A 21,484-nucleotide genomic window follows, 5' to 3' on the forward strand; every position below is an offset into this window, starting at 1 on the left:
GCGGCTAACAACTACAAGACAAACACCACAGTACCCTGGGGCCAGTAACAATGCAGGGCCCTTAATATCCCTTTGCCTGAAGAGGAAAGGAGAGATCCAGAGATATTTCTTTACCGACCAGTTAGGACCCAGAGGGAGACCTGTGGGGAGAGTGTTGCCTGACAGGAGCTGCGGCAGTGACAGCCGGGAGGAAGCTGGGGAGTAAATAACCAGACCTCACTCTCTTCCCTCCCTCTCATCTCCTACCGCTGTCCCCAATGGTCAAATGTAACTGACAGCCAGAGGTAAGGGAGCCCATCGGTGCAGCCTGCGGGACACGGGGCTGAGTGGAGAGAAGTGGAGAAGCGCGTAGAGGGGCAAACAGAAGCAACCTAGCACAGACTATGCATCATATTGGGCAAAACTGGAATGTACTTTGTATCTGCAACTCGTCTACTTGTAGTGAGTTTGGGTCCTGAGCTTTTTTCCCACATTGTAGTAGCTTGTGCACCACAGATGTCTGGCAGTGATTGCCTTATTTTGGAAGAAGGGGAGAAGAGAAAAAAAAGGGGGTAGACCGTGGATCCAAGGTATAGAGAAAAGTCCCTCTTATCCCTTGGTTGTGGAGCTGACCGGAAATGAACAAGGACTCTTTAGTTTGAGGTGCCTCCAGTAGTTTTTTCCTCAGTTAGAAAGAGGACTTAACATTCATATAATTTTTAGTATGCAAAAGAGAGTTTCACTTTTTATTAACACCTGTCACCATTCATTCATTCTTTCATTCAAATGCATTTATTGACGACTCTCCATGTACTACACGTGTGCTCGGTGCTGGGGATACAAAGGCCCATAAGATAGTTTCAGTTCTCAGGATGACAGGCACATGCAGTAGGGGAGCTCATAAAGAGCTGACGATAGTGTACTGGGCTAGATACCAGGACAGAGCCACGTACACCAGAGAGGAGCACAGGAAGCAGGAATGCTTCCTGAGTAGATGCCGTCAGAGCTGAGTCCTCAGGGATGAGTAGCAGCATGAACGTAAAGGCAGGACGGGTGTTCAGGAAAGAAAAGAAAAAAACATGTGCAAAGGGCCAAAGCTGAGAGAGTGAATGAAATGCATTCTGGGAACTACAACCCATTCTATCTGACCAGAACGTGGGTGGGACTTGGAAAGCGGAGTAGGAAAGAGGCAAGAGATGAGGCGTGAAATGCCAGGAGGGACCAACCCTAAAGGACCTTGGACATCATGCAAAGTGGAATCTAAAGTTTTGCAATGTAACACAATGAAAAATAATTTCTGCCATACAATCCTTTTAATGTAAACAGCACAAGAGTGCAATAATTTAAGGGCTCCATCTTGTTTTAAGAAAGATTCATTGCAACTCTGAATATAAGGTTTTAATCATTAAATTTTACTTAAACATAGCGTGCTGTATCCCATGTTTACCCATTATTATAATACATTGTAGAGGACCATACCCAAAACTTCCTTCAGTTTAGGCTGATAGTTTATGGTTGAGAGCACTGTCTTTGGAGCCAGGCCTCAGCTAAAGTCCAGAATCTGCCCCTTACCAGCTGACTGGTCTCTTGATACATTATTTAACTTCACTGAGCTTGAGTTTCCTCTTTTAGAGGAAAGTTGTACTTAACAACAGAGCCACCATGAATGGTTGTGCAGGTTGGTCACTGCACAAGGATACTTGGCCAAGGAGGTGAGTGGGGGCTGAAATCCAGACTGCATTTTGCTAATCAAGCCATGCTCCTCAACGGACTGTATTCAACAGGAATAAAGGCACACAAAAGTGCTATATATATTGGTAGTAGCCTTCCTTAACAAAGAACCTGGTACATAGTAAAGGCTCAATAAATAGTAGCTACTACCATCATCAACTACTACCATCATCAATTATTACTATTATTATTATTTTTTACCATCATCAATTATAGGGTCTCTATGAGTTGGATCGACTCAATGGCAACGGTTTGGTGTAATCATCATTAGCTTAAAAGGACCATCATCATCTTTTTATTGTGATGCTTTTCATGAAATATATACTGATGGCTCTAGGATGGGGCCCATCCACACCTGCTCTCCCACCTCCAATCAAGAATATAACGAAACTTACATGAAAGTGTTAGGAATAGTGAGAGAAGTGGGTGATTTGGAGTGCCCCTGTAAGATTCAAGGTCTGCAGGCTTTGAACTTGTACTTTTAATAAAAGTGTAGGCATGACAGGTAATTCAGAGAGTCCCAAAAGGGAGACTGATGTTTCTGTTTTTGAATAACTTACCCATTTGTTCATCAGTACTACTATTTTAAAGTCAATCCAACGATGAGTTGGGCTGCGATTGGTAGGATTTCCCACATTACCTGTGGTGTCTCCCTTTTTCTCCCAGACTTTCTGCACAGCAGACTGTCACCTTCACGTAACAATGATTCACCGCACACCGATTTCCACCCGGATCTGAAAATCTGCATGCTGTGTGCTTTTAGGGTTATGCCATTTTTGTCATATTTGCATTGTGCATGAAAAATCGATATTTGATATTGTCCTGAGTTTAACGTGTAATATTTGAATTCTCAGATATTCCTTACCATCAGTTAAAGATAGTTCAAAAGAAGTCATACTCTGGAAGGAAAAAAAAAAAAAAAAAAGCCATCCTGAAATACTTAGTTTTTAAGTAAGAACTGAGAAAAAGTATGTCTTTCCTTCCCTCCTTGAAATCATGGCTTCTGGGAATTACACCCCTGTATGGTCTATGGAGAATTTCTTTGTATGTATTGAGAGTCTCAGATTTACTTCAATGCCCTTCCACGGCTTTGCTGATTTGTGTGTGTGTGTGCCAGTTCTAATAAAGCCAACTATGATTACAGAGGACACGCTTAAAGAGGGCAAGAAGCATTTTAAATGAGGGGTCAGAGAAGCCACATTTAGTAGACTGAGCGTCTGCGGTTCTTGAAATCACTGAGGATGGTGATGAATGGCGTGTTTCTTATGACTATCCAGGCGGTGTTTTAGAGTGCCTTAGTTCCTTACTGGTAGTGACTAAATGAGAAGGCATAATCGGCACTGATTTTGTAGCATCCTACAAGATTCGGTGGGGCCAAAATAGGACAAACGAAGCGAGACAGCCCTTTGAAGACACTTCCACAGGTGACAGAGTGCTCCATTCTCCATTATTGCATACTCATCAAAACCTAGCACCCTTTCTGGGCTTCTCTGACCAACCACTGTTGTACTGATCCACGAACACCTCAGAAGTATTGTTTAGAACATAGTTTTTAGAGCTACATCTCCCAAGCTGTTCTGAGAGCCATCGGCATCGGATTTACCTGCTGGCTTGTTAAAAGGCCCGTTGCAGGGTACTACTCCAGACTGAGTGGGAATTTTGGGGTGGAGTGAGGGACCCTGCATTTTTAACAAGGTCCCCAGGTTATTCTTATGTAGACAGAAGTTCAAGAACTCCTAGAAAGTGATTGGTATCCTCATAATAGATGACAGCAATAAGTTATATAATATACAAAACAGTAAAACTACAAAACCAACAATAGGAAGAAAATTATGAACTTTCCATAACATAATTAAAGTACAGAATGGCAGTGTAAGATCATTTTCATGCCCTTTGCTTCAGTCAATGGGATTACAGAAAAAAAAAAAAAATTCTTGGAATCAGTGTTTGTGGAATTTGGCTTATTTATTGTATCATCACTGAAAAAAATTCTAGAGGCACTTGCCAAGAAGGTAACCTGTTCAGTAGTTCTGAGCAGTAAGTGTGACCACCTTTGTGCCTTTATGGGGAGCTCTTCAAAGAAGAGTAGCCCAGACTTGCCCAGTAATGACTGACAGGGACAGATTGGAAAAGATCAGGGAGGCTGGACATGAGTGGAGACAATCCCTCAGTCCTAGAATTGACCTTTTAATAAATGTTCCACACACATTTTCCATGTTGGCTCCCCTTAGTCATCCGATTAATAAGATCTGCAGGGAGATATTACTGGCAACATCCAACCATAGGACTTTCGACAGTTTTCAACGTTGAGTGCTTTCCCACACCATCTGGGCATGCGGAGCTTGCCCTAGCTTGGGGAAAAGCAGACCTCACGTACTTGAGCTAGATCTGTGATAAAAAGGGTCAACTTATTTGGGCTGTATAAGTTGAGCACATTCTAGCCATTGTCCCATATGTCTGTACATTCTCGTGTTTTAGAACATTTTCAAGCGTTACCTACAGTGCCTTCATGGAAGTATTTAACTCAAGTTCCATCTTTTGTGGTTCAGCACTTCACCTCAGTCCTTTTGGCAACTTTAAAAATGCCCACACTGGAAACTTCACATACAACATTTATACCGCCACACTGTGTGCTTGATATGTATGTATATGTATGTCTATATGCTATATATATAACCAAAAGAACCAAACCTGCTACCTCTGAGTTGACCCGACTCAAAGCAACCCTGTAGGACAGAGTAGAACTGCCCCATAGGAGCAGCCAGTGGATTCAAACCGCTTACCTTTTTGTTAGCAGCCTGAGCTCTTAACCACTGTGCCACCAGGGCCATACACACACACACACGAATGTATGTATGTATAAAATACCTCATATACTCTGTTAAATAAAATGATGTTTATCATAATACTTTCAATATGAGCTTATTTAAGGAGAGACTATTACACAAAGAATATATTTATCACAAAAGATACTTTGGAAATGTCATGGAAATCTGTGTCTTTTTTTCTCTTAAAATCAATCACTGTGACTTCATTAATTTTTTTTTTTTTCTCACCACTTGACATAAAAGTTTTCCTACTCAAAATTTCCTGAGAAGATATCAACTTTGGTCATTCATGCATTTGTTAAATATTTATTTAGCATCTATTTTGTGCAAGGGGCTGAGGATAGATGGGTGAGGAGACCTGCTTTACAGAGATTATACTTAAACTATTTACTGGGGGAAGAGACAATAATCAAATAATCACACATAGACAAGCAAGACTGCAGCTGCAAAAAAAATCAGTACTGGAGGAGAGAGTTGAGGAGTTTTGAGGACAAATAAAGTCAGCTTTTAGCATTAGTAGGGAGGTCTTAGAAGGCCTCCTGGGGCAGTGAACTTGAACTGCAAATGGGAGGTTAACAGCCACATTCACTAGGTGAAGAGGGGAGACAGGGCATTCCAGGCAGAGGAAACAGCATGTGGAAAAGCCCTGGGGCAGGAAGAGTGTGGTGAGCACGGGAAACTCAAAGAAGGTCCTTCTAGCCAGAACAGAGAGCAGGTAGAGGGCATGTGGGCAGACGAAGCTGGAGAGGCTGAGGAAGACCACTCCAAGTGAGTCCATGAAGGTCATGTTAAAAGTCTGATCTTTAAGTTTTTTTTTTTTTTTAAGTTAAGAGCTATTGTAAGGTTTTATACAGGGGGTGGCTTTGATTTGTGCATTGAGGCTGCAGTGTGGGAGGCAGATTGGAAGGGACCAGAATAACTCAGTTAGGAGGCTACTGCCATTATTTTAGGTAAGAGGCGATGGTAGCTTGGACTAGAGTGATGGAGAGAGGGGGGCACATTTGAGAGCCATGAAGAAGGTAAATTCTACAACATTGTGTGATGAGCTGAATGGGGTGAGAGAGACGGCAGCGAGTCCCTGGCTGGTGCAACGGACTAAGTGATGTTTTGTTTACAGAGTTAGGGGATGCTGGAAGACGACCAGGTGTTTTGGGGAGGGGGGCAAGAAAGGGGCAACCATCAGTTTTGACTTAAACGAACTTAGTTTGAGGAGCCTTTGAGACAGCCAAGCTTGACGTGGGAGCTGGAAGCCTCGAGTTCAGAGGAGAGACCTGGACTGCAGATGCACCTTTCGGGGTTGTCTTATGGATGTGCTTACTGAAGTTGCAGAACTAGCGAAGACTGACTGGGGAGAGGGGTAGGTGAGAAGAAGGGTACTCCGACAACAAATAGTTGGATAAAGGAAGATGAGCCTGGGAAGGAGGCTGACAGGGAGTGTCCAGAGAGAAGAGATAGACCAGAGGAATGCTGTGCCACAGAAGCTAAAGGAGAGAATATTTTAAAAGGAGGAATTAGTCAACAGTATTAAGGGCTGTTAAGAGGACGTAGTGTGAACAATGAGAAGTGACCAGTGCATGGTGGCTTGCAGAGCGTCAATGACCACAGACAGACTGAATGGGGTGTGGGCCAGATTAGGGGGGTTGACTCATAAGGAGAAAGAGGTGAGGAAGTGAAGAGAGTGAGCAAAGATTTTAACTCTTGGCTTTAAAGAAGAGGTGAGAGACACAGCAGTAGCTGGAGGGAAAGGAGAGAGGTCAGGTCCCTTGAGTGTGTTTAACAGACAATGAGGAGTCAGCTGGGAGAGAGAAGCTGAATATCGAAGGGAAAAAGGACACTCTCTATTATGAGATTTTTGAGAAGGTGGGAGGGATGAGGCCCAAGGCAAACTGTGACCCCTCTATGAAGACAGTTGATGATCTTTCTCTCTCAGTGGCTTCTAAAAGCACTAGTGTATCTTTTAAATAGGTGAATTTCTGGCCGAAAAAATAATTTCTCTCCTAATATATTTATAACAGGTAGATAAAAAGTAGACTGCCAGAAGAACGAAGAAGTCTGTCTTGGAAGAAGTACAGCCTGAGTGCTCCTTAGAAGCGAAGATGGTGAGACTTTGTTTCATGTACTTTGGACATGTTATCAGAAGGGACCAGTCCCTGGAGAAGGACATCATGGTTGGTAAAGTAGAGGGTCAATGAAAAGGAGGAAGTTTCTCAATGAGATGGACTGACACAGTGGCTGCAACAGTGGGCTCAAACATAGCAATGATTATGAGGATGGCGAATGACCGGGCAGCGTTTCGTTCTGTTGTACATAGGGTTGCTATGAGTTGGAAATGACTTGATGGCACCTAACAACAACAACAACAGATTACTAACAAATTATGATTACTCTGAGAAGTAATGACTAGAGGTCTTTTAAAATATATTAAGTGCTTTATTTTAAAAACCACATGAAAATTTTCTCATATGGAAAAGGACACATTTCCATTCATGGTGGTTTGTTCGTGGATAACCACAGAGTGACTAAAAATTTCCTGCAAGCACAGGGCCTATCAGACTCTTTTTCACCCTTTATCAAGAAAGATTGCTGAGCCAGCAAAGGCAGGCTTAGGAATGTGCGCTGGACGAGAGCGACAGTAATCGCTGAGGTTACTGATTGTAGCTTGTTTCCCATGGAGGTTCGTAAGACATCAGCAAGTTTACAATGGGCTCTGTGTGCATGTGTGTGCTGAAAATTTCTACTATAATATAAAAATTGGATTTCCACCAGGCGTTGAAACCTTGTACACAGCAACGTTTTCTTCTTACAAAAGCTGATTTTGCAAAAGATGCTATTTCAAGTTTCATTTCAGGCTTAGATTTTGTTTTAATTTTGAGAAAGTACCAGGCTTTTCTTTCTTTCTTTTTTTTTTTTAAGGTCCCTGGGTGGTGCAAATGGTTTGTGTTCAACGACTAACCTGAAGGTTGGCAGTTCAAACTCGCCAAGTAGTTTTCATGGGAGAAAGGCCTGGTGATATGCTTCCATAAAGATTACAGTCAAGAAAAACCTATGGAACAGTCCACTCTGTAATGCACGGGGACACCATGAGTCATAATCGACTCAATGGCAACGCATTTTCTTTTTTTAGTTAGATTTTAAAGTGGGCTTTTGAAAATGAATTTTCTCTCCCTGTCATCCTACCATTGACGTGATTCATGCATACCCAATCATCCATTTATTTGCCAAATTAAAAAACTACTCTGTATCAGGCCCTGGGTGGGGGCATACAAAGACGAATAATTCATTGCCTTCCTCCTCTTTCTTGTAGGGAGATTGAGGGGCAACATGCAGTATACAATATAGAAATGTGGACAGTGGACAGAAAAGACAGAGAGAAGAGGAATTTAGTCTGTGTGGGAACAGGCAGAGGAATGCCCATGCCAGAGAACACAGGACAGGAAGATGAGAGAGGAAAAAGGAAAGAGATTTCAGCAGAATAAATTATCTGAGTCGATAAGTGTGTAGTTGTTTTCTTTTATTAAGTAATTCAAAGATACCTTTGAACAAGAAGCTGGGATTCAATTTTATCTAAAAAAATACACATTCAGTAGTCACTAACAGTCCTCAGGTGGCATAAGTGCTGTGCACTTCAACCACTGTGCCCTGGGGCCCCTATTTAAGTGGTTTGCTCTTCGTTGCTGATGGAAAGGGTGGCAACTCAGACCCACTCAGTGGCACCACAGAAGAAAAACCTGGCAATCTGCTTCTGTCAAGATTACGGCCAAGGAAGCCCTACGGAGCTCAGTTCTGCTCTGTGATACACAGCGTCGCCGGGATCTGGAATTGACTTGATGGCAATGGATGTGTTTGTCTGTTTGGTTTTTGGTAACAGTGTGTACACGTGAAAATGTGATGTTATCTTGCAGTGAGCATTGCCTTGTTTTTGGTCAGCTAAACACAACGGCTGCAGCAGTATATTGACAGGGAACTGCCAGAAATTCATGCTGGTTTCAGAAGAGGACGTGGAACCAGGGATATCATTGCTGATGTCAGATGGATCCTGGCTGAAAGCAGAGAATACCAGAAGGATGTTTACCTGTGTTTTATTGACTATGCAAAGGCATTCGACTGTGTGGATCATAACAAATTATGGATAACATTGCAAAGAATGGGAATTCCAGAACACTTAATTGTGCTCATGAGGAACCTTTACGTAGATCAAGAGGCAGTTGTTTGGACAGAACAAGGGGATACTGATTGGTTTAAAGTCAGGAAAAGTGTGCGTCAGGGTTGTATTCTTTCACCATACCTATTCAATCTGTATGCTGAGCAAATAATCTGAGCAGCTGGACTATATGAAGAAGAACGGGGCATCAGGATTGGAGGAAGACTCATTAACAACCTGCGTTATACAGATGACACAACCTTGCTTGCTGAAAGTGAAGAGGACTTAAAGCACTTACTAATGAAGATCAAAGACCACAGCCTTCAGTATGGATTACACCTCAACATAAAGAAAACAAAAATCCTCACAACTGGACCAATGAGCAACATCATGATAAATGGAGAAAAGATTGACGTTGTCAAAGATTTCATTTTACTTGGATCCACAATTAACAGCCATGGAAGCAGCAGTCAAGAAATCAAAAGACGCGTTGCATTGGGTAAATCTGCCGCAAAGGACCTCTTTAAAGTGTTGAAGGGCAAAGATGTCACCCCGAAGACTAAGGTGCGCCTGACCCAAGCCATGGTATTTTCAATCACATCATATGCATGTGAAAGCTGGATGATGAATAAGGAAGACGGATGAAGAATTGACGCCTTTGAATTGTGGTGTTGACAAAGAATACTGAATATACCATGGACTGCTAAAAGAATGAACAAATCTGTCTTGGAAGAAGTACAACCAGAATGCTCCTTAGAAGCAAGAATGGCGAGACTGCGTCTTACATACTTTGGGCATGTTGTCAGGAGGGATCAGTCCCTGGAGAAGGACATCATGCTTCGCAGAGTACAGGGTCAGTGGAAAAGAGGAAGACCCTCAAGAAGGTGGACTGACACAGTGGCTGCAACAATGAGCATAACAACGATTGTAAGGATGGCTAGGACCGGGCAGTGTTTCGTTCTGTTGTGCATAGGGTTGCTATGAGTCGGAGCTGACTCGACGGCACCTAACAACAACAACAATTTAGCATATAAGACGACGTTTTAGAACTTGTGGTAGGAGGAAAACCATCCTAAGACAAACCTGGCCATAGCATAAAGACAAATTTGGCTTTGTTTTGGTCATCTTCTGTGTGAAAGTTGACATGGAAATTAAATGGAAATACTTCATATTAATGAGCTCATAAGGCTGGGCTGGTCCTGAGAGCTCATTTAGTCCCTTTTCACATTGTCATCTGGAGTGGAAGGTCATCTAACCAGTGCTAAGGGTGTCCAGCAAAAGATGCCACCACAGCTGTTACCAGCCTTTTCTACTGTCTGAAGATCAAATTAGGGAGAAAAAAACCAGTGAAACCCAAGGCTGTTGAGTCAGTCCTGACTCACAGGGACCCTACAGGACAGAGTAGAGCTGCCCCATAGAGTTCCCAAGGCTGTAATCTTTATTGAAACAGGCTGCCACATCTTTCTCCCGCACAGCAGATGGTGACTTCGAACCGCTGACCTTTCAGTTAGCAGCCGAGTGCTTTAACCACTGCACCACCGTGGTTCCTCCTTACAGAGAAGGTCTTATCCTGACATCATTTTGAAACCATCTCTATTTGTCCATGTGATATAAACAGGCAGCCTGCCCTTACAACACAAATATCTGAAATCAAGTTCTAAAGAGAAATCATGATGGAAGTTTGTCTGGAAAAAAATTCTTCCACCTTCTTTTAGAACCCAAGGAGGCCACCGACTGACAATCACATTCAAATTATAAATATCGACAAGGAGTCCTGGACAAATTGGGAGAAAAATATAGAAGAGAATTCAAACTCACAAAAAAAGACCAGACTTGCTGGTCTGAGAGAGACTGGAGGAACCTCTGAGACTATGGCCCCAGAAGGCTCTGCTAACTCAGAACTGAAACCATTCCGAAGCCCACTTTTCAGACAAAGATTAGACAGGCCTATAAAACAAAAAATAACACATGTGAGGAACGTGCTTCTCAGTTCAATCAAATATATGACACTAAATGGGCAGCTTCTGTCCAAAAGCAAGACGAGAAGGCAGGAAGGGACAGGAACTGGACAAATGGACACAGGGAACCTAGGGTGGAAAGGGGGAACAGGCTGTCAAATTGTGGGGATTGCAACCAAGGTCACAAAACAATATGCATATGAATTTTTTAATGAGAAATTAATTTGAGCTGTAAACTTTCACGTAAAGCACACACACACACACAAAATCTAAATATCTAGTGATGAAGAGAGAAATCACACTGGGGATTGCTCAGATTTATGGAGAAGGACACACGTGCCCAAACTGAGATGTCTCTCAGCTGCTTTTCTTAGGGTGTAAGAAGAAAGGCATCCCATGGGTCTTGAGAGATGAAAGTGAAAGTCATGACTGAGTTTGTTCTTCCTCCTCCTTTTAAGAAATGTGACTCAATAGAAAGCCAGATGTGTTCCAAGGGGGCCAGCTGACTCAGCCTTACGGTTAACACTTAACACGTGCTGTGCAGTTCCAAGACACTTGGGTGGTTGATAAAGGGATTTGGTTGGTTTTCCGGGAGTGAGCTTTGTCCTGTTTAATCTACTTGCTCAATCTCTCTCATTCTCGCGGAGTACTTGAATCTGCAATAAATACCGCAGGGCCGGTCTCTGAGGATTCTTGAGTAATTTCAGTGACTTTCTAATCTTCTACTCTGTACTTAAAAAAGTTGATATTCAGAACTGAATCAGCAATTGGAGGGACTGGAAATAGCTTCTACTGCAATCATTTTGCATGTGATGGCTTTCCACATGTTATCATACCAAAGTCCCTGCTCTTCTTTAAATGGAATAAGTCACTGGGGAGGCAGATCACTTCTAAAAAATCAGGCTCGCCTCTTGGTCTTTCAGTATATTGTAACCCGATGGAGTGATTGTCCTTGGAATTTCCAACATTCAGTATCCTCAACTTGGATTTGCTCTACAGGCTGAAATTTCAGGTTCTGGCATCAGCCTGTCTGGATTCAAATTCTGGTTTCAACACTTGGTAGTTGTGTGACCTTGGGCAAATCACTTACCCTCTCTGTGTTTTGGTTTCCTCATGTGTAAAATGGAGCCCATAATGGTGTCTGTGTCATAGAGTTGGTGTGTAGATTACATAAGAAAAATGCATGTAAAAAGTTTAGCACATAGTTGGCACGATGAATGTTAGCAATTATAAGCATTTCAGGACCTCTACACTATTCTGGAGCCCTGGTGGCACAGTATTTAAGAACTTGGCTACTAATGAAAAGGTCAGCAGTTCAAATCCTCCAGCCGCTCCTTGGAAACCCTATGGGGCAGCTCTACTCTGTCCTACAGGGTCGCTATGAGTCAGAATTGACTTGACAGCAACGGGTTTGGGTTTTTTTTTTTTTTTTTTTTTTGGTTTATACCATTCTAGGGGCCACTCCTCTGACTTCATCTGTACCCAACTGGATAAAAAATATTTTATTGATCAGCAGATATTACACGCCTGTGAATTTCTATGTGTTGGTGGGGGATTGGTGGAGACATAGAGACGAGACTTTTATTAAAAAGTGAGGAGAACAGGATGAGGGCCATATACCTGAGGCGACCATGTAAGCTAGCTGATTTGCAGTCACTTCTGAAGGGTTTCCCATGGGAGTCCCTGGATGGTAGAAATGGTTAACACTCTTGGCTGCTAACTCAAAGGTTGGCGATTCAAGTCCACCCACAGGCACTGGAGATTCACTGCTGAAAAACCAGCCATTGAAAGCCCTGTGGAGCATAGCTGTGCTCTGACACCCTTGGGGTTGCCATGAGTCGGGGTCAACTTCATAGCAAGTGGTGGTGGTCCCTCACGTCTAACCAAAATTCTCTAATTGCCTCATGTTTTGTTCTTCATTTAGATGCCAGCAACGTTCTGGTGGGGGAAAAAAAAAAACATGGGAACGCTGAATGCTGGGAAGTAACCACTGTATCACTTGTCAGTCCCTTTGTAAAGAAATACCAAAAAAAATTCAGTTTCATCAGCTTTTTGAACTACGCTCCAATCCTCCTTCTTTACGCAGCTCCTCCCCGGGGCGGACAGGGCGCCTGGACTCTATGGGGGCTTTGCTGGAACCCAGCACAGCGAGAATCAGGCTCAGTCAGCGCAGGCAGGTGCTACGGTGCAGGGAAGCGGAGCCCGTGCTTTACCCGGGCTGACTCCCTCCAGGGGGAAAGGAGCACCATGGTCCATTTATCACAGGTTCCAAACTCACAGCGTAGGGTACACAGATATATCTGAGGTGCTTAACACACAGTCACAATCCCGAGACACCGTATTTCAATATTCAAGGCATATTTGACTTTGTCATTTCTAAATCTTATCCATTCCTTCATTTATTCAGTCACTCACTCAACAAGCATTTATTACATGCTAAAAACGTACAAGGTAGTGTGTTACATTTCTCCATATGTGCCCTGCGGCCCTGACTGGATTGGGAATCCTGTCACAGCACAGACATTGCTCCCTACTCATCTTGCCATTCCCAGGCCTGGGCTCTAGAAGACGCTCAACTAACGCAACAAACACGCTCAGCATGAATGAAAAATGAGATGTAAGAACCACGTGAGCTGTGCGTGACCAATAACAGGGCATTTGTTCCTATGCCTTGATCATCTTTAAACTTAGAATGTAAGTAGAACATGAAAGCAAGTATCTCCAGGAATAATACATTTGGCAGCAATATTATGTTAGACTTTTCGCTTAGATTATACGCATAACTTATACCCTTATATATAAAAATAAGATCAGATCAACAACCTATACGAACTTTTTGGGGAGTCAAGGGTTTTGGGCGAAAATAGCGGTTTAAAATGGGATTTCTCTCAGCCTGAATCCCCTTTCATGTAGCAAAAGGAAATGAGCAAAGAAATCCAAACACACGGAAGCTTTCAGGGCCAGACATTTTGATTCAATATGTTCTGCTGTGAAATATTTGGCCTTGTTTGAATTTTTATGGCTAGATGTTCTCAGCCTATATTTAACTGTGAGAAACACAAATAAGAGGGAGCCAATGCACAAAACGTTCAAGTGCACGGCAGTGAATTTGGGAACACAGACATTAAAGGAACACGTTGTGTTTTTAACTTCCAGCCCCTTCTTGGAGGCTTCCCTTGGCCAGATACTACGAAGCATTTGCTGAATAAAGGACTCTGCTTACTTGGAGGGAAAACCCTGAAGGTCCTCTCAGAGCCCCCTACGATAAGCACCTTATTTTGTGATGCTCTCGACTAAAGCTTCTTTAGTGCTCTGCCATTTTTATAGGAGAAATATGGCCTAATTAGAAAGTCTTACAGTGAAGACCTTCAGTTCCCCAATTCCTTATTTGCTTAAATTAACTTTTTAAAAATTAAGGTGTTCACTCTGGTATCAGCTTATTCCAGACTCTGTAATCAGCCAACAATCTGTGCCTCACAAAGGCTGGCATCCCCAAATGCCAGCTTCTTCCATCCATACGGTTCCCTTTTCCACAGGGTAATACATTTTAATTGGTACCTCTCCACGAGCCCCTCATATCTCCCTCCATCTGGCCACATAAACACACTTTTCTGATTCGGCCTCAACGTCTCGGCAGTTAACAAGAGGATGGACTTGCCACAATTGATATTCTTTAAGATGCACACAATCCCAAAATTAAAAGAACAGGTACAGGTGGTGTAATGAATGACTTTCTCGAGATGGCTCATCCACAAAGTGGCTTTGTGTTCAGGGGTGTCAGCACTGTTCCCTGGGTCTAAACCACAGATCCTAAGCAGCATCAGCAACGAGAACCCTGATCCTCTTAGGGGCAAATCAGTGATGAAATATTTTTTTTTCTAAGGACAGCATAACTTTCGGAACATAGGCTAATTATCAGCCTATTTCCATTGTTCAGATTAGGCCAGGTCTCTGGCTGGCACTAACAGTCGGTGCTCGACTACAAACCTAAAGGTTGGCTGTTCAGACTCACTGAGTGAGTGTGGAAGAAAGGCCTGGAGATCTGCTTCTGTAAAGATTATAGTCAAGAAAGCCCTATAGAGCAGCTTTACTCTGTTAACACATGGGGTGGCCATGAATTGAGATCGATTCAACTTGATGGCAATGGGTTTTTTTCATCGGGAGGCCGAATGGTGAAACAGTTAAGAGCATGGGCTCTGGACTCAGCCAGGGTTCAAAACCCGCTGCTGTTACTTATTACCTGTGTGACTTTGGGCAGTTACCAAAGCTCTCTGTGTCTCTGCTTCCCCATCAGTAAAACGGACTTGAGGTTACCACTTACCTGCTAAGATTACTGTGAGGATTAAATGAGATAAAGTACCTGACGTGATTAGCTCAGGGCTTGGCTCATTTTTCCTCAAAATTATAATTTTTTTGTAAGGTCAGTAGACCAAATTCCTCGGGCAGCAGAAAGGAAGTGGAAGGGCGAGCCAGCCTTGAGGTTTTCCCCCAAATGGTTCCTCACTGTTTACATGGTTTGCTCTTACCACAGTCCAATCATCAAGCAAAGTTATAAGGGGCATCTGAGACGACATGGCGAATTTGAGTGTGGTCTTATCTCTCTGAGACTCTGGAGTATACCTTAACAGAATGCTGGCTTTCACAAATCCTCAGGGCCATTTGGTTGAAATGAAGAATGCTTTCAGGGCACAATGACCAATATTGTTTTCCTGATAGCCACATATATGTAAAGCATTGCTTCTTTTGCTTATTTCTGGCTCTGTTTTCTTTCCCTAGGATGTGTTACTCTCAGTACCACTTGGATGAAATATTCTCAGTGCAAAACAGAGGACATCAGGTATACCTGGGGATTTTTATGCAAGGGGGAAGGCAACTAGAAGAGCGGGGTTCATGGGTTCCTGTAAATCCAAGGGACACAAACCGTTCCTAGCAGCAAATCAGGCCTCTCACCGGTTGCTTTTTCGGGGTTGTTGCACATGAAGCACTGCCATGCTCCTGCCTCTTCGCTGAAGCCAAACACGTCAAAGAATCTGACTTCCTCCAGATGGAGCTGTACCTGGTCCAGATCCTGTGTCAGGAACACAAGGCACAAAGAATGTAAGGGGATCTGCCAGCTCTATAGCATTCCAAGACGAGAGAAAAGAGAGGGGAATCAGGACGACCAATGCTCAGTCTCAGAGCTCAGGCTGCTAACCAAAGGGTGGGCAGTTTGAGGTCACCAGCTGCTCCTTGGAAACCCCATGGGGCAATTCTACTCTGTCCTATAGGCTCCTTACAGATTGGAACAGACTTGACAGCAATGGGTTTAATGTTCATCTCAGTGTTAAGAACATGAGGAACATGGAGAAAACCCCTCTTGGCAAACCTTGGAAAAGAATGATCATCACAAACTCTTCCTTGATGGACAGAGGGCTCTTGGATCCATGGGGAATGAACACGGGCTCCAGGGCTGGCATCATGGGTGTGGAGTGAGGAGCCAGAGCCTGAAGTGGCCCAGAATTTCCTTGCTTCTAAGTGGCAACATGGCTGAAAGGGAACTTGTCTTTCATTTCCACTTTAAGTAAAATTTGAAACCAATTATCTATAGGAAAAATGTTATGATTTTTGGTAGGTTGGCTTTGCAGGGGGCTAATGGAAAATATGGGGAGGACTTAATCCCTTAGCCCTTGTCTCCAGCAGTGTTTTAGTCTTATGCTTTATCTTAAAAATATATACTAATTTTGTATCCTATTCTATAACACAGCTGTATTGGTTTTAATGGAAAATAATGACTTAGATTACTTATCAGTAAATTAATTAACTTCCTTTTCCCTCCAAATGGTTGAGTAGAATTCACACACCAAGAAGACAGCCAGGTTTTATGTGCCCTGTGGCATCCTGCCAATGTCCTCCTGCTTAAGAGCAGAAGAAGGAGGTTCCATTACGCTATAAATGGAGAGAAAACTGTTAGGCTAACCAAATTAAATAGTTTCACTGTCCTCCTGAGGCTCTTCCATTATGTTAATGACTTGTGTCCTGAGTTACAGGGTGGCCAGAACTACCCATGTAAAACGTTACTTTCCTAAAAAGGTTTAAGGTCTTTGCGAGCCCTGCATGTACATAGCTGGCTTATGTGTTGGTGCTCTGTTGAGCTGTGACTTTTTCTTATCCTCTTCCCCACACACTTTTATTGTCTGCCTATAATAACAGTTCTTAACATTCCTAAGAGCTAAGGAATGTGGGCACTGTTTCCACTGTTTATTGTTGTTGTTGTTGTTAGGTGCCCTCAAGTCAGTTCCCACTCATGCCAACCCTGTGTACAACAGAACCAAACACTGTCACAATTGTTGCTATGTTTCAGCCCATTGTTGCAGCCACTGTGTCAATCTATCTCATTGAGGTTCTTCTTCTTTTTTGCTGACCCTCTACTTTACCAACCAATGATGCCCTTCTCCTGGGACTGATCCTTCCTGATAACATGTCCAAAGTAAGCGAGATGAAGTCTCACTACCCTCATTTCTAAGGAGCATTCTGGTTGTACCTCTTCTAAGACAGATTTGTTTGTTCTTTTGGCAGTCTGTGGTATATTCAATATTTTTTGCCAATAGTATAATTCAAAGGCATCAATTCTTCTTGAGTCTTCCTTATTCATTGTGCAGCTTTCAAATACATATGAGGTGATTTAAAATACTGTAGCTTGGGTCAGGTACGCCTTAGTCCTCAAAGTGATATCTTTGCCTTTTAACACTTTAAAGAGGTCTTTTGCAGCAGATTTGCCCAGTGCAATAAGTCATTTGATTTCTTGACTGCTGTTTCCATGGACGTTGATTGTGGGTCCAGGTGAAATGAAATTCTTGACAACTTCAATATTTTCTGCATTTATCATGATGTTGCTTATCGATCCAGTTGTGAGGATTTTTGTTTTCTTTATGTTGAGGTGTAATCCATACTGAAGGCTGTGGTCTTTGATCTTCTTCAGTAAGTGCTTCAAGTCCTCTTCACTTTCAGCAAACAAGGTTGTGTCATCTGCATAATGTAGGCTGTTAATGAGTCTTCCTCCAATCCTGATGCCCCATTTTTCTCCATATAGTCCAGCTTCTTGGATTATTTGCTCAGCATACAGATTGGATAAGTATGGTGAAAGGATACAACCCTGACACACATCTTTCCTGACTTTAAACCATGCAGTATCCCCTTGTTCTGTTCGAATGACTGCCTCTTGGTGTATGTACAGGTTCCACATGAGCACAATTAAGTGTTCTAGAATTCCCATTCTTCCATAATCTGTTATGACTCACAGTTGAATGCCTTTGCATAGTCTACAATGAGTCTAAAATAAAGAACTGTCAAATGGCTACCCGGACCCTACCTCAAAGTTCCTGTTTCCCAGGTCTACATTTTTTTGGCAGAGGTGAGAAGCATGGTGGACTAAAAGTTCACTGAGGGCAGAAATGTGCCTACTTTGTTCACAGTTGTATCCCAGAGCCTAATCCAGCATCAGGAATGGATTAACACCATTGGTTTGCTGGCTCAGTGCAAAGTCTAAAGTTTTACAATGAACTATCTGGAAGATATTATGAAAATTTAGAGGAAATTCTTTTTAGAGAACATTTTCACTTGCTGAAACATAAGCACAATGAGGTCAGGAAGGCTGTTGTAACTGTAACACCTAAAAGCATCTGACAGGTGAGCAAGCATTAAATAAATACTCGTGGAATAATGAAAGGTATAAACTGGGACTAGAAATGGGTGCTTTTCAGCATACTTCACTAAGACTCTTGAGGCTCATGTTCCGGGACTGGAAGACGTGGAGGCTCACACGCTGAACGCAGCCTTTTGAGTTGCTAACATTTAGTGCCATGTCACAGGCGTTCCAGGAGACACTGCACGCACAGGTGTGCCGTTTTAGCAAGAGTGATTTAGAATGTGTTCAGTGGGGAAAAAAAAGACTGCCTTTTTTAAAAACACCATATTCCCCAAGATAAAAACTGAAGAAGCACCTTGGAGTTTTGTAGGTTTCGAAGGATGAAATCCATATTAAAATTTACGGGGGAAAAAGCAGATGTTCATAGATATCGGTTTCAAAACTGCCAAGTCTCTGAGGTCTGTGCTTGGCCATTGGCATGCAGATCACTTTTCTATTTCCCACACAATTAAGGATCAATTTTTCATTCACCACAAACACTACTAGCAAACAAAACACCTAAAATAAGACTTAGGGGGATGGTAGGCTCTATCCCAGTGTTCGAGTTTTGAAGTCAAAGCAGGCTCACCTCTTCAGAGCATTTCGGTGTGGCGCAAAGGGAAAGGGAGCTGAATGAAGAAAGTAGACTATAGGACTAGGAAGGCTTGAAGTTGGTAACAAAAGTCAACTTAGAGTAGACAGACAGGTGAAACATACACAGTTCCGAATACTGGTGGGAAATCAAAGCAAAATAACTCACAAAACAAGCAGATACAAACCAACAACCACTGATCCTTAAATTTTTTGAATTGGGACCTCTTAGACATGCTGGAGGTCATTCTTTCTCTCTCCAGCTGATCTTCACTTTCTTGAGTTCCGTACATTCCCCAGGCTTTGCCCAAGAAATACTGTGCAATTTTTTTTTTTTTTAAGACGAGAGAATTACACCAATTTGTTTAGAGAATTACTAACTTTCTTTAAGACAACCAGACATGAGAAGAATTCACAAAAATCATTTGGATCTAACTCTGAGTGGAGTCGCTTCCTGCCCTGAGTATTTCAGTTTCAATGGGATACTGGTAGATAGACCCCAGGGTAACCTTCCAGCAATTCCTACCTCTTGGTGTTCACTCCTTTGTATAATCCCCTCTCCTTGAGTGGGGAAGGAACCTATAATTGCTTCTAACCAAGAATATGGCAAAGGTGGTTGATGTCAACTGTATGACCACATTACTAAACACACACACACACACATACAGAAGACCCATCTTGCTAGCAGATGCACACAGAGACTCTCCTGCTCTGCTTGAATTAGCAAACCACCATGCTGTGAACTATCTCTGGAGAACATCACATGGCAGGAAACCACAGGCAGCCTCTAGGATTTGAGCTGTCCTGGACTCTTAACTCGCTGAAACTTTGAGATAACAAGTGTGGTATGCTCTAAGCTGCTAAGTCAGTGGTAATTTGTTACACAGTACTGGAAACCACTAGAGAGAATGTGCCATGAAGAGAAAGAGAAGGTGACATCCTGTTGGCCAATTCTCAGTGAAAATGAAGATTCTACTTAACAGAGTCACATTCTCTCAATTACACTCCAAATCATGCCTCAATAAGCCTCAAAGAATATCAAAGTTCAAATCATTCCTGTTGACTTAAAAAAAAAAAAAAAAAGATAAATGCTCATAGCAAACATGCACAAGGAAGGATTTTTCCGACAAGCATCATCTAAAGCAAAAATGATAACAGTCACTGGAGGGAAAATGGTCTTTTTAAACAGCTTGTTAAATGAATGTTTCTACAGTTTTTATGAAAAAATCATTAATGGGAGTAGGAATTTGGAAAACTACAAAAGTCCCTGGCAAAGCCTCTTAGGGGGGAAATCAGCCAAGCAGCATGGCTATTTACAACACTATTTTGCTGACAAATGATAGCGTGAGTCAACGCAATGGATTCTGTAAAGGTGCTAAGTGGCCTCTGGACAATATAACGTCGTCCGTGGACTGAGAGAGTGTCCTGTGAAGCAATTTTCCAGAAATCAGTGAAAGCACGTCCATCTGGAAGAACTTTGGGTTCTGGTACATTTAAATTCTGCTCTAATGCTATTTGTGATACAAAGCATAGGATTGCCTCATGCACTCTCTGTGCCTTCGGTAAACAGCATCAGCTCTGGGCACATATTTCAAGGTTGTTTTAAGAAATGCAAACAAGAGTTTTTTTTTTTTTTTTTAAACCATCCCCAATATTTTCATATCATAGTAAGAACGTTCTGTCTTTGTGCTGTTATTACTAGCACACATACTCTGCCTATGTGGAAGTTCAGGGTGTGAGATAAACTTACCTAAGAGAGAGAAGATTAACAATTTACCTTTGTATCACCCTACATTGCGTAGGCATAGTGATTCTTATAAGAATCACTGTACATTGGATGAGTAAAGTAGCAAAAAAGACTTTAAAGAATATCTATAATTTTTTATATTGTTTAATTTCTGAAAAATATTACTATTGAATTCAATTCACGGCACTACACGCCAGGAACCAGGGATAAAGAGGTGAAGGAGACACAATCCTTGTTTTCCAAGGAAGTGAGAAGGTAATTCATTGCGTCTACCATATTCCTCACAGAGAAAAACTAGAATGTCTTTTAATTTGTCTGTGGTCATGATTGTTATTGAGCATCTTCTGGTGTGACTCTTTTGGCCCTTGACTGGATTGAAGCTCCTTGGCAAGAAGACTGACTTCTATATTATTCTGTAGCTTCTGAAAATAGTATAGCACTTTTTCCCATAATAGATGTTCAAAGAATGTTTAAAAATGTTTACTAATTGAGGCACATAGATCTTACCTATAAATTATATCTATAGTGGTATTTAGGCTTTCAATTTTCATGGCTATTCAGCTATGACAATTGAGCCTTTCTAGAGTACATTTATTTTTAAAACTATACCTACATCTCCATGGGTACTATACGAATTCATTTTATTTAATAAGGATTTTAGAATAAAATGCCAGTGATGGAAGGAGGATGCTTGCCTGAATCCATCAATATAGCCTGTTGACTGCTCGTTGTCAAGACTCTCAGCCTTCCCAGATCACCAGTTTTCAGGAGCGGTTGGCATCAACAATCCCCAGGGAACTTGTTACGAACATCAGATATAGGTCCTAGCCATGGAAGCCTGACCCA

At 42.2% G+C, this 21,484-nt stretch overlaps 1 protein-coding gene across 2 annotated transcripts in view; it reads right to left on the bottom strand.

Moving 5' to 3' along the window:
• VEPH1 (ventricular zone expressed PH domain containing 1) overlaps positions 1–21,484 on the bottom strand; it is a 251,398-nt gene that overhangs the window by 12,265 nt on the left and 217,649 nt on the right. For both annotated transcript variants that reach the window (XM_003416131.4, XM_003416132.4), the window contains one exon: positions 15,588–15,705. In XM_003416131.4, coding sequence (XP_003416179.1) covers positions 15,588–15,705 — 118 coding nt within the window. The remainder of the gene's footprint in view (positions 1–15,587; positions 15,706–21,484) is intronic.

Source organism: Loxodonta africana, chromosome 23 (assembly GCF_030014295.1).
Source record: "Loxodonta africana isolate mLoxAfr1 chromosome 23, mLoxAfr1.hap2, whole genome shotgun sequence".
In the NCBI taxonomy this organism is placed as follows: Eukaryota; Metazoa; Chordata; class Mammalia; order Proboscidea; family Elephantidae; genus Loxodonta; species Loxodonta africana.